The following is a 13,626-nucleotide window of genomic DNA, read 5'->3' as shown; positions in this document are numbered from 1 at the left end:
TCCAATAACAACACTTCACCGAACATACACAGAGATGAGGAAAACTCTTAGTCAGTCTTACCTGAGTGAGTTCAGGTATGTCGTTTTTGTCTATTCCCACTTGCTGTAAAAGAAGAAAGTGACATTTCAGTGCAGAAGTTATGAAGCAGTAGAACAATTAGCTGCTATTCAGCGATACAACGTGCTCTACAGGCTACCTCAGCAATTTTGAAGAATTCTGAAACCCGAGTCATTCGTGTCAGGAATCTCTTGTAGATCTCCAGCCCATCTTTACACTGGCTTCTCTTCATCTGGAAAAATTTTTCTGGACAACAGAGATCATTACATGGGAATCAATGCTCCTTTATTATCATGTAGAACTTATTTGAGTCTGCTGCTAGAAATGCTCTAATACACCAAATCCACTTAATCCTGCTTGAATAACTTTAGCTAAAAAGTGCAGTGCTCAGCTGCTTTTTAAAGCAAGTTAATCTTTTTCAGAAAAAGAACTACATATGTATTCGTGACCCATTTTTAAAGGTTTCTTTCATCAGTACTGTAGGAAAAAATAGCATTTGTTGAAAAGAAAAAAATACTGTATGTACTTACTTTTTTGGGGTTGGGGGCAGGCAGTGTACAATAGCCTCAGTCTTATCATTTAAGGGTATCTAATTTCTGGTCATTATTTAACTGATCTAAGTGATAAAGCGAAACAAGTGATTCTTTACCTAGCAGGTTTATGATGCCGTCATTATAGCAGGCATATAACTTGATCAGATCTTTGAAGAGTAGGAGAAAGCAGGCGTTTATCACTCCATTGTTCAGGTCCTTGGCATGCACCTGCAGACAGGAATAAAAGCCAAGAGGCACAGTGTGGTTAGGATTCTGATGACAAGCAGATGGGACACAAAATAGCCTTTAAATGACAGACTGACAAGCAGTATTGAATGAAAAAGACAATACAGTTTCAACAAAGGCAGATAATGTTACAGGTGAATAATGTCATACATAAAAGCAGTTAGTCTCTCTGTGGATGGCCATAGAGGGCGCATGACATGAGTACAGAGAGCCAGAGCAAAGGGATGTGTCTAACAACTGGAGGACATCAGAGGGAAAACCTGAAAGTATTCTCCATAAAATATGATCCAGTTTCACCAAAATCAGACAATAAAGTTCTAAAGTTGTGTTTTCGTAAAGCACTGAGGCCCGACACACAGAAATACTTCACTCTGGTGGAATCTTTTATTTTCTAACACTAGTTCGTGTCTCATTTGTGATTCAATTCAGAGCCCCATATCACTACATTCCAAACTACTGCAGGTGTCATGCGCCATCAAGGCTTTCATCTAAAGTGGGTTGGAAAATTGATACATAAAAAAATAGCTGGCTTTCTGTATATACGTGTACTTTGTGCGCATGAACTAACCACAAAGGTGGGAACTAACTGTATCTCATGTGCATGCGATAGCATCTTGAGCACTCAATATCATAAAACATTATACATTTCACACTGAGGAATAAGAAGGTTGAAATCTACACCACTGACATACATGTTTAGTTTCAGTTATATAAAATACTATCAGATTCAACCCTGGTCCGAGAGGGGCTGTAGCTGACATGGCTTAAGCACTAAGATGTCTTAAAGTTGGCAGCTTTATTCTCGACTGTGTTTATCCCTCAGCAAATTCAGTAACCTTCCAAAGTGACTTTGCTTCTTATTAGCGAGTGTCACTCACATCAAAATCCAACAGTGCGTCGATCTGACTCTGCAGGGTGGGCATTCCCTTCAACAGCTTCTCTACTGTCATGGTCCTCATCACTCCCTCAGCCCTGACAGAGAAAGAAACAGAATATGTGAGAAGTGAGCAGCAGCAGCTCTCATACAGACCGACTCAGACCTGCATACTGTCCATCTGCCAACACATAGAGCACCTGTCTGTACCCGTCACACATACAGTATCCACCAACGTGTCTGATCTCTATTCTGGAGTCTGCGTTTGTATTTTTCAGTGCCAGCTTACAGCATGTAGCCAGAGGGACCTTGTGTCTGCCAGCTAAACAGAGCTGTCCCCTCTGAGTATGAGTAATAACCCACTCTGTATTCATCTCTGCACTCAGTACATGGAGTAAAGCCATGCATTTGGCCCAATGCCGGGCTGGAGGTAGCTTAGTTCATCCCACGCACAAACGGGACCCTTGTGGCATGTGTTTTATTCTGGTGGATACTGAGGGCAAGTAAGAAAGGGGCATGTTGTGATCCTGAACAAACTAACAAAGCATTTTTAAAAGGCTGCAAATCAATAATCATGCCGATATAGTTATGCAGCAGTTTGGTGTCGTGAGAAATGAGAAACCATACCCTTTCTTGACTCTTCCAAAATCAAAAGCCATCTGTCTGTAGGCGAAGGCCTTCTCGTTCAGATAGCGGCTGTAGCGTCTGATAAACGTGGACATGTCGTAGCCTGAGGAGGACACACTCATACATTAACACACACACAGTCTCCAGTGTCAGCTCAGCGCAGGTTATTAGTAGGCTCCTAAAAGGTTTACAAAAAAAATGTGTTACAAGATGTTACAAAGTTTCAAAATGTCTTCAATGCAATTGTAAGGAGTCACCTGTGATAAATATATGGGTGATAAAATATAAATCGTGGATTAATCACAACATCAAAAGATAAGATAAGATAAGATAAGATAAGATAAGATAAGATAAGATAAGATAAGATAAGATAAGATAAGATAAGATAAAATGAGATAAGGGTTAGGGTCAGGGAAATTCAATTGTTACAGCAGCAGAATAAAAAGTAGAGGTAAAAAAAGGAGAAGGAAGTAGAACAAAATAGACAGTAAAAAAAGATACAAAATAAAATCAACTATATAAGGCTGTGTACACTATACACAAAGAGTATAAAAACATATACTGCCAAAAATACGGTGTTCTTGGCTTATTGTACTGTATATATATATATATATATATATATATATATATATATATAGTGCAAACAGTAGGTTTGTGATGTCATGTGAAACAACGTGAACATGGTGCTTTGTTAAATGATGCTGGAGTTAAACAGCCTAACAGCCATTGGAACGAAGGACCTGCAGTTGTGTTCCTTCTTACACAAATGAGAAGATTAGCTTAGCATTAAGTCTAGACTTAAGTCGAAACAGCTAGCCTGTATCTATCAAACGGTAAAAAAATGCACCTACTAGCATCTCTTCAGCTCGCAAATGAACTATCATTTGTTTAAGCTGTTTATCCAATACTGGGTATAAACAAGTTGTGGACACAGAGTCAAGCTAGCTGTTTCTAAGTGCTTCTAGTCTGCATGCTAAGATAAGCTAAGCTAATCATGTGGCTGTAGCTTTAAGAGACAGATATGAGAGTGGTATTCATCTTCATTGAACTTTCTTGTTTGCATGCTACATATAAGCTAGAAGCAGGAGATGAATATCTTAGTTTAGCAGGGGGAGACCACTGGCATGGCTGCTGAGAGGCAAAAATATTTAAAGAGATGCTGGTAGTGAATAGTATTGATCTTCTCATCTAACTCTTGGCAAGAAAACAAACGTGTTATTTTCTTTGTGGAATCACACGTTTCTCAGCTCTGTGAATTCGTGCTTAGGCTACAACTGATGTGTTAAATGTAATCAAGATTATGTAGTCTTTAAAGTGCCTTAAACACATTCAATCTGGCTTTCTCCAACCTCTGCAGACACTCCAGTCACCCTGGTAGACAAAAAGTCCATGACAACAGTCTGTGAAGCCGGTGTTTATCACCATGGGAGACTTCATTAATTTCCATGGAGACAGGTTTAATTGAGGGAAGCAGGAGTTCGGACAGCTGGAGCTGAAGGATGGATCGAGGAAGGGTCAGGTTGTTTGCGACATGCGGCTTAAAAATGTCTGTTAAACGTCTTCAGTGTAAGTATTAGAAGCAGAGTGGGACACAGCAATAAAGGGGTGAAGAATAAGAAATGAAAAGATCAGAACATAGGGATGAATCAAGGCTGAAAGGACGGAGGGTTGGTTTAGTGAAAGATAGGATGGAGAGAAACACCACCCACCGTGGGAGCCAGTTTTGTCCAGGAAGTTGCTGAGGTTGAACAAGGTGTTTCTAGACGCCAGGAACTGCAGGAATCTCTGCAGGACAGCAGAAACACACAGGGGTTAGTTCTCTGCCAGGCACCAAATAACTAATATGGTGAAGTGTCTCTAGTTTTAGTGAAGGCAAAATAGCTTAAGTTAGTCTGCATTCTGGATGAAAACTTTGACTTGGTGGAGGTCAGGCGGGGTGATGAATGCACGTAGATTTTATGGTCATCTTCAAACAGATGGCTCCATCTTAAATGAAAGAAGTCTTGGTTGATGTTCACAGTTCTCTTGAAGGGGCTGTTCAACACTTTCAGCTCCCTACCCCAAACCTGTGAAACTGCCTGTGGCAGAAAGTGGCAAGACGTGTGATTCTATACTTGACTTTTGCTTTGGTGAATAGATAGAAATCCAACATTAAAGGAGCAATGCTGCAGCCTTCGTGAGTAGGAGTGTGAGAATATCAATTAGACACATGGAGAGGAGAAGGAAATCTAGCATAATAAAGGTAAATGGGCTCCCTCTGCAGACCTGCAAGAACAAGCTCACTCCAGTGTTACACAGGGGCATAAAACACACACACACACACACACACACACACACACACACACACACACACACACACACACACACACACACACACACACACACACACACACAGAGGCTCCATTTACACAAACACAGAGCATAATAACATGAGGGGGGGTTAAGAATGACAAACCCACCCTGGAGAAACGGTAAGCTACACATTTCATTCTCTCTCAGTACAGTCTCTCTGTCATCATCAGGGAAATTACAACTGCGCAGCCCAGGCTAAAAACAAACAGGCCTCAGCAGACAGAGGGGACATACTCTATACATATATTGCCTTGTCAAACATCGTGTCAAGGCTCTTTATGACACTCGCTGTTTGAGCTTCTGTTTCCAAGCACACAGCTAATAACAAAACAGACCTGGAACATAAAAACTGGGCTTATTTGTTAAGTGTGTGTGTGTGTGCGTGCGTGCGTGCGTGCGTGCGTGCGTGCGTGCGTGCGTGCGTGCGTGCGTGCGTGCGTGCGTGCGTGCGTGCGTGCGTGCGTGCGTGCATGCATCAGGACCACAGCACAACACAACTTATCCCTTTCTGCTGACACCTGCTATAGCGATTACATTACAAAAGTTAGTGTATGGAGAGTGGAAGGTAAATGAAGGACTAAATGAGTTGATGGCTACTGAAACAGCTGATACTGTTTCAATATCTCTCTCCTTTGTGTTATCTGCAATTCAGTGGCAGCTTGGCCACTTTTATAGGCAGTAAAGGAACATCTGCTTATCTCTCTGAGTTGTCCCTTGTTGACCATTCTGAACTATTGTTTTTCCTCAGCTGTCAGGACATAAACTGGGTCAAGGGGTCAGGGCTTAGAAGCAGAAGGCTGGTCCCTTTGCTAATTCCATAACTGCTGCTGAGCCCAAAATTTACAGCTAAGGGAGAAAAGTAAAACAGAGAATTGTGCAGAGAACTATAAATACACATTGACAATCATTCGCTATTCTGTCACTGAATACATGTTGTGACCTCTTTCACAGTCACTGCCAGTAAAAGTAAAACCTTAAAATCCAGTTTTTTAGCATTATTATTGACATCTTCTCACCTTATCATGTGGTTGTTACGTTTTAACAAATTAGACATCCAGGAGGCATGAGGCAAAACTACTATTCTTTTTGAGTCATGTTTCTGTCCACCTGGTGAAGGTAAGGCCTATATTCATTCACATTTTAGCTCTGTTTTGGTCTCTCCCAACTCTTCCAAAGGGAATTTGTCATCAGCATCTTTAGCTGCCGAATGCTCGTTTGGTGCTAGACAGGTACAGTAGCATACAGTGGATGTATCAAAGCGTTTTAGCTAAAAGCTGCCTGCATTGTCTGGAAATGACACTAATGAGAGTACTGATACAGATACACTTAAACACAGTAAGGTTGTGGTCTACGAAACCTAAACAATGAACTGAAAGGTGCCTGTAAAGCTGAGGGGATCTGGCTGAATGAACAGAGACAAAAACTACAGATTGTACTCGCACGCATGAAAAGCAATCTGTGCCCCTGCTGCAGTGTGTTTTTGAGCAGGTATGTGTGTGTGTCTACCTTGGGTCCTGTGTGGAAAGTCGACTGAGCTGCAGCGCCCTTATCCAGCACTGCCCTACTTTACATCTGACAGCTTCCCAGTACAACCAGTCCTCTGCTGACTCTACACTGTGGGCTACACTCACACTAGGGTAGTCAGTGGATCAGCTGGGGTCCTGCTCAGTGGAGGATAAATACTTACTCGCATCTAATGACTGCATCTAACCAGACATGAAAAAAGGTAACAAACAGAAGTGTGCCGTATGTCATCAGGGCGTGTGTAAACAGTATAGTGTAACCTCACCTCATTGCCATGCACCATGAGGTGGTGTGTGGTGATCAGGGCTTTGAAAACCACCACCCAGCTGGCGTTGCCGGCCCTCTCCATCAGCGTATCGGCCATCTGCGGGACGTTCACATTGGACTCCTGGGTGGCCTGGATCAGGTCTGAGGAGAGGAGGAACAGGAGGTCAGATGGAAGATATTAGCAGGGGAGAGACTCAGCGCAGGTACCGCGTGTGCTGAAAGCCTTTTATTCAAGTAATGATCAGGCAAACCACTGCAGGGTTGGTGTAAGAAGACGACAGATGGGTGAGAGATGACAAACGGGAGTGTGCTTGAATAAATGCGGTGGTACTGGGAGTGGGATTCGCTGCTTTTCACAGCTGCACTCTAGCACTGTAATACAAAATTCACCTGAGCAGTGTTTCCTCAAATAACGTCTGCAGGTAGAACAAGATACTTCATTTGACTTCAGTGTTAATCAACCAGTTTTACAACTGGTGTTATTGAACAGCACTGTATTGGGAGGTGGTCTGAGTCAAAACTACAGGTCCATCATGTGTCTGTCTTAGACTGTAATGTAATGCAGGGCCCAATGTCAATCAAATGCCTATTTACCAAGTAGCACACTTATCGGTACAAGCAAGAAGAGCTTGTTTTTAATCAGCAGAATAGTCTCTGGAAGCTGCCATTTTCCATCTTAATGAAATGCATTTCCATGAGTGCTTCACATTATGCCATCACTGCCTGGCGTGAGTCACACTGGCTGCTGCTTTGTTCGTTTCTGCAGCCAGTCATTAATACCAGCACAGGCAGAGGGAGAGTGGAATATTCCACGGCAGAGAGATAGAGAGAAGCCAAAAGGGAAGCAGGGATTGCAGTGGGAATCAGACTTTCAACCCTACACATAAGAATCAGACAGACAAGCAGGCAGGCTGTCCTCTTGTCAATGTAGCAGCTCAGAGATAAGATCTTATGTAAAACAACAAATTTGTTATCTGTAGATTATTGACTCTAGAAATCCACTTTGATAATTATATGTTGATGGATTGTTTGTCACAAGTGTACAAGCACTCTGGTATACTTCCAGTTCATTAAGCAACACGTCACTGGCAGGCCTACATTTAAGGTAAGCTAATCAATTTTATTAACAACAGATCAAATGGACTATGCATAATGTAAATGCAATCACTTGTAGCGCTGACCCTCCAGAGAGTTCTGTTCAGCTCTATGGGGGTTTTTAGCATCTGTCAGCTCATTGGTTTTCAGCTTCACTGTTTTGGCTCACTGCTCTCATCAGCCTTACGTCCAGCTGCAGCATACACCTGTTCGCGTGAAAACCCACAGTACACTGCTGGCTCAGCAGCAAAGTTAGCGACTAGCTGGTGAACGCAGTGGAGCATTTACCAGCTCAAAAGGCAGATATTGGAGGAGACCAACAAAGAGCAAAAGGAGAATAAATATGGGTCTGCTGGATGTGTTTAATAACATATTTAAGATGAAGACTAAACTGATAAGTAATAGTTATAGGAATATAATTCTGCTGCCACTGATTGGCAGAAAAATGGAGTACACTAAATAGATTTCAAAAGCCCAGACTATATAATGGAAATAGCTAATTTCCATTACTAAAACCACCTTTAAATTGACTAATGTTAGCTGACTACTATAATTTATTGTCAATGCTAAAGTGTTAGCATGGAGCACTGAGGTGAACAATCTCTCTGCACAAAGTGGACAATGTTTGGACAAGTCACTGAGACACATAAATTCATATAGCACTTAGTAATTTAACAGGTATAATGTATCAGAAACTTGCTAAGACCCAACCAATCTGTATGTGTTTCCTGACAGGAGAGCTGTCCTCCATGACACACCTCTGGGCGTATCTTCAGAGACAGTGTGAGGAATGTGATGAGAAGGTGTGCATGCTGAGTGTGTAAGTGATGGACGGAGAGGGAGAGGAAACATGACCTGTGTCATTTTAAAAGCCTTGATTCAGCAGAGCAGGGCAGACGCAGAGCGACTACTACTCAATCCTGTGATTCATTAATAGTGTCATATCCATGTCTGCACATTGCCAGCAGACTGGGAGGCAGCTGAGAGGTGTCTATCGAATTTTCCACCCCATCTCAAAATAGACTAAATTCCAGTGCACCTCACACCTACTACACCTACACACAGCCATCTGACTCTGGTTATAATGACATGAAGCAACTGGGGAGTTTGGAAACAAAACATTTTAACTTAACAATAAAATATCAAATAAACTGAATGTTTCTAACAACTCTTGTGGCAAACTTTTTATAGTGTTGGTATATTGTATGTCTAAAGATAAAAAACATGATAGAGCTCTGTAATTGACATGTCATATGTCATTAGTTTAATCTATACAAAAACTGAGGTAAAACACAACATTCAGGAGCAGTGAGTTGTGGTCACCATGCAGCAACAAGCAAAGGCTCAAATATCCACAAAATCCTGAGCCTGTAAATGTTAACTGGAGAGCTGAATGTGTTTCCCTAGAAATACATCATTTGCTCCAGTTTGAGTAGAGTTTGCTCAAATCTACAGTGCCCAGCTGTTTTAGGAATTTACTTAAGAATATATATTTGTGTTGTGCTGTTTATAAAGATTTCCATCTCCAGTAACAAGAAATGGGGGCAGAGTGCCACTAACAGGGTACAGGTATGTGTGGACATCATATAGTGACTACCAACGAGTTTCATTCCAATTAATGGTTGAAACAAAAACTGTGAAGCTGCCTGTGGCATTTTCTGTGACTAAAGGTTAGATTTATAATGCATGCTTCTATCTCCATGAATGAAGCAAGTCTAACGGCCCTCAGTAGGTGTGGTTGGAAATGTGACTGCATGAGTAATCGTGCAAAAAAAGCATTCAAGGTCACTTTGCTTTGACAGTCATGTTACAAGTCTGCTAGCATTTGTGCTTCCTCTATCATGCTTCCATCATGCGGTAATGATTGCTGTGCATGTCCTCTTCAGCAGTAAGGCAGCAGATACACACACAAATACGCATGCAAACACATACACAGAGAAGGATAAGCCCTACAGGGCTGATGAGTCAGCAGCCTGCATCATCTCTTGGTCTCTGTCTCTATCTCAGTCTGTTGGTCTGACTGTCTCACTGTTTGTCTGTCTCTCTATTTCCCACTGTGAGGGCTTTTGTGAAACAAACTGTACTGCAGCAACCATCTAATCTACATAGACTTCAACTTTACTGTAAATCATCTCCTAAAAGGAGTACAATAAGAAAATCAATGTACAAGAGATGATGGTTGTGATTTAAGGGAATTAAAAAAAAAAAAAAAAAAAAATTATCATTTGTTGCCAGGTGGCTGTTGCCTTCGCAATGCACTTAACAACAAAACAGCGGTTCCACTCAGGCACATCTTTGCTCTGTCTCTTCAGCTGTGGCCATTGCTGCTCACCATAAACACTGCATATTGGAAGAGGTTATGAATCCTATGGATAAAAACAGTATTCAGTGAATCACTGATGTTTCTAACTGAAATCTGACATTAGTTTATTTGAAAATGTGCTGAACACGCTTCAGGGAATATTTAAGCATGCAGTAGAATAGAACACTAATCCAGTAGAAACAGAGATGGAGAAACAGGCAGAGTCTCTGTTCTGATTGAGATGCTGAACAACAATTCAGCAGGAACTCCTGACTCACCGTCTCCCCCCACCTTCCCTCTCAATTATTCATGTGTGAGTGTGAGTAAGAAAGAGAGAGTGCAAGGCAGCTCGATATGTGGCCCCTGTCAAGTGCTAGCACACACACATAGTCACACTGACTAACAATTACTTGCATGCCATCCATATTCCACATCCTTTATGTTGCAACAAACAGCAAATTGAATCACAAGTAGTTTTATTACCTTCCTGCTTGCTAATACGTATGAACACAGATATCAAAATGAACATTCTGAGGAGCAAAAGAAATGCATAGTGACAAATTTTGTGTTTACAGCTTGTTGTATTGCCATCAAGTGACCAAAAAATCTGCTATGGCTGCTTTAAGGTGAGCAACCACTTAATGATCCAATATTAGGAAAAACTGAATTCTACAGTTTATATCTCTGATGCATGAATGTCCCAGACTAAGCTGCCACTCATTTAGATGTTTTATAATATTAATATTTGACCTGCTAAATGTTTTTATTTTATTTCTGATATAATGATGTCCTGCTATCCAGTAAAATTTGCTTGAAGCACATGAAGCTGAAAGCCCCCACATACATATGATTTGACTGAGTTTACTGTTCTGCAGCTTACTGTGTTCTCATCACTTATTAGCTAAGTTGACCATCAGGCTGACCTCCCCAAATGGGCTGTAGACTCTTCTTTCATTTGAGTGAGTCTTAGTTTGCACCTTAACAATGCCACGGTGTCTGTAATGTTAATAGAGCGTGAAATTAAATTAAAATGAATTCAAACAATGAGAGCACAGGGATCAGAACAAGAAAAGAGTCCATCTACTGGGCAAGGCCAGAAAGAGCCACATGAAGCTTAACTATGATGAAATCCAGATGGGAATGCATGTAATGAGTCAGCCAGAGCTGCTGTGGAGAAGTGGTGGTATTGAACCAGTGAGAGTAATTGCAGAATGAGTCTTTGCAGCTGTAAGAGCAGTTATCTGTCACCTGGTGATTACTGCAATATCTACACTTACATCTGCACAATCAGAAGTGTTCAACATCATAGTGCAGACATAGTGCTGTGGGCAGCAGCAGACATGCACACAGCACGCAGATGTAGCGTAACTGCTGGCTTAGGGGCTGCATATTACTGTTATTACATTAGAAGTTTTGTATCTTATCTCATTATCTTGAAAAGTTGAGATACAGACGACAACTGTAAATGAAGTAACACAATCAGCGTCGAGTGGCCTCATTGTGTCTCACAAAGATATATAGGTGGCACTGGTGACATACATCATTATAAAACAGATTCTGGTTGCAGCAGCCAAACATGAGGCTACCAGTCTCTTGCACTGTGGTGCTCATGTGAAATTTCAGTCCCTCAGTGACAGCATCCAGATCATGTCCTCCATTTAAAGCCTGGGGATTTTTAGCCGTTACACAAGGTTATTCATGACATGAGGATTACAAGAGCCTCTGCACTGTTCTACACACTTTTATATTACTATACATGTGCATCTATGCACAGTCTAGCAAACAGACATGTACACACAACTATCCCTGCTGTAATTTTACAACCACAGCACCTGAGCCATCATTGTGCAGCGTAGCAAGCAAAGAGAGGAGAACCAGTGGTCTGACATGGTCATATCCTCTACAGTGTGTTTGTGGTTGTAAAATGAGAAGGAGCAAAGACCAGAGCAAAAAACCCCTGCCCTGTAAGCACTTATAAAGAGATATGGCTGCAAACGCAGAGTGCACATCTACACAAACACTGACACCCAATGTTTCAGAATGCGACCACATATCAATCAACATTCTGCCTGACAAAAAAAATGTATGCACAATATGCTGCCTCATCTGTTATGCATGAACATAGCACAGCACAGTTTTGACAAAGTGAAACTGCGGACCCTGGGGAGGATCATGCCTTAAAAATGAATTCATCCTTGAAAGAAATTTCTGTGTACAACCATAGCACTCCGGTGTGGAAGAATAAGCTACAACAAGAGCTTATTCTTTCACAGCAGAATGCTACAGTTGTCCAAATACTACGAAAAAACACATGAAAGGTTTCCCTTCAAGTGGCATATTCATTCATAACCATAAACATGAGTAGTGGGTTTATGGTGGCACAGCTCTACTTCTTGATCTCTGGAGAGGAGCTCTATGTGGGCAGATGTCACTGAGCATGTTCGGGGTATGGTTTGTTGTTTATAGTGTTTTTCTTGCTGCTAAGCTTTGAGAAATTAAATACACAAGAAGTTATATTAAAGTAAAAGAAGTTATATGTCTCCCACTGCAACAGTTTTGCACTTTTTAATTGCTTTTAGATTAGGTTTGTGGAGGTTACAGCTTAGGCAGCATCAGACTGTAGTCACAGACAGTTCTTCTTAATGGATTCCTCCTTGGTTTTGGTGTTTTCCTGGCATTTCCTGATAATACAATAAAATAATCAGCATTATCTTTTAACAAGACCTCAGACTTCTCCTTGGCTATGCAATGTCTGTAAATACATAGTAGCTAGCTAGCTAGCCACAACACAGACAGTTGATGTGTCATTTGTAAACAAGACCTTTCTATGCAATAGTGAGCTACTTAGCCGGGCACGCTATCAATGCTTTTGGAAAGGCTAGGAAAAAGATTTTTATTTTGGTTTTCATGTGGCTTAATTGTCCTGCATGTGTCCTGTAAAAGTCCAACAAGCTTGCATTTTTATGTTCCCTCTGTGGTAATGAGATGGTAGTGGCCATGAACAATGTCAGGGAGTGAGACTGACACCCAGATGTTGACCTGCAACACAGTGAGGATTTTTTTTTTTTAACTTCCTAGATTATTTGATTACTCACTCGTGTGAACAGTACACACCCCTGTTAATGAGTTACAGCTCTAATTTGCTCTTGAAGAGGTTGAGTTCAATAGAGGGGGAAATGATCCACAGCCCTGGACAGACCTATACAGTTACAGATTTCTCTCTGTCAGAAAACAAAGCCCAGTAATAAATAAATAAAAAAAGTATGGCTGTATTATTTGGTTCAGCATGCAAGGTATAAGATCTGTATGCAGTCTCAGTTTCCTCCCTTAGTGCAGAAATCCACAGGCCGCAAGCTAGGGATTTTCTGTTCGGACTGGGAAGACACAAAGCCTCATGGGAGATGAACTGCTAACAAGGAACGAAGGGAATAAGGGAGGACAAAACAAATGAGAGAATAGATGTTAGACTGGTGTGGCTGAGGAAGAATATGGCTGGAAGTTGGGGTTTTTTGTCTGAGAGCATTGGATATTAGCAGCCACTGGAGCTGTGGGCAAGAATGACAATTAGAGTAATTAGAGAAAGACTGATCAGTCAACACAGCTGATCTGTTCTGAAAAGATTTAGAGATTGAAAGATTGCATTTGCTGAATGATGAGTGAGGAAGCATGAGGTTCATTTGCAGACCAATGAGCAGAAGCCTATTTGCTACTCAGTCACTGAATGATATAACATGACAGTAAATCAAGC

The 13,626-nt window shown here is 41.4% G+C and overlaps 1 protein-coding gene across 9 annotated transcripts in view; it reads right to left on the bottom strand.

Moving 5' to 3' along the window:
- The window catches only part of LOC139333357 (clathrin coat assembly protein AP180-like), a 50,586-nt gene that overhangs the window by 22,999 nt on the left and 13,961 nt on the right, over positions 1 to 13,626 (bottom strand). For all 9 annotated transcript variants that reach the window (XR_011602325.1, XM_070965681.1, XM_070965683.1 and 6 more), the window contains 7 exons: positions 6,480 to 6,622; positions 4,048 to 4,123; positions 2,339 to 2,441; positions 1,716 to 1,809; positions 708 to 819; positions 198 to 304; positions 62 to 103 (listed from right to left, as the gene is read on the bottom strand). Coding sequence is in view for 8 of the 9 variants with exons in the window: in XM_070965681.1 (XP_070821782.1) it covers positions 62 to 103; positions 198 to 304; positions 708 to 819; positions 1,716 to 1,809; positions 2,339 to 2,441; positions 4,048 to 4,123; positions 6,480 to 6,622 (677 nt within the window). In the remaining variant the exon portion in view is untranslated. The remainder of the gene's footprint in view (positions 1 to 61; positions 104 to 197; positions 305 to 707; positions 820 to 1,715; positions 1,810 to 2,338; positions 2,442 to 4,047; positions 4,124 to 6,479; positions 6,623 to 13,626) is intronic.

The sequence above is a fragment of the Chaetodon trifascialis genome, chromosome 7, assembly GCF_039877785.1.
Source record: "Chaetodon trifascialis isolate fChaTrf1 chromosome 7, fChaTrf1.hap1, whole genome shotgun sequence".
NCBI lineage: Eukaryota > Metazoa > Chordata > Actinopteri > Chaetodontiformes > Chaetodontidae > Chaetodon > Chaetodon trifascialis.
Note: the sequence above shows the minus strand (reverse complement) of the source record. Positions and strands in the feature narration are given on the sequence as shown.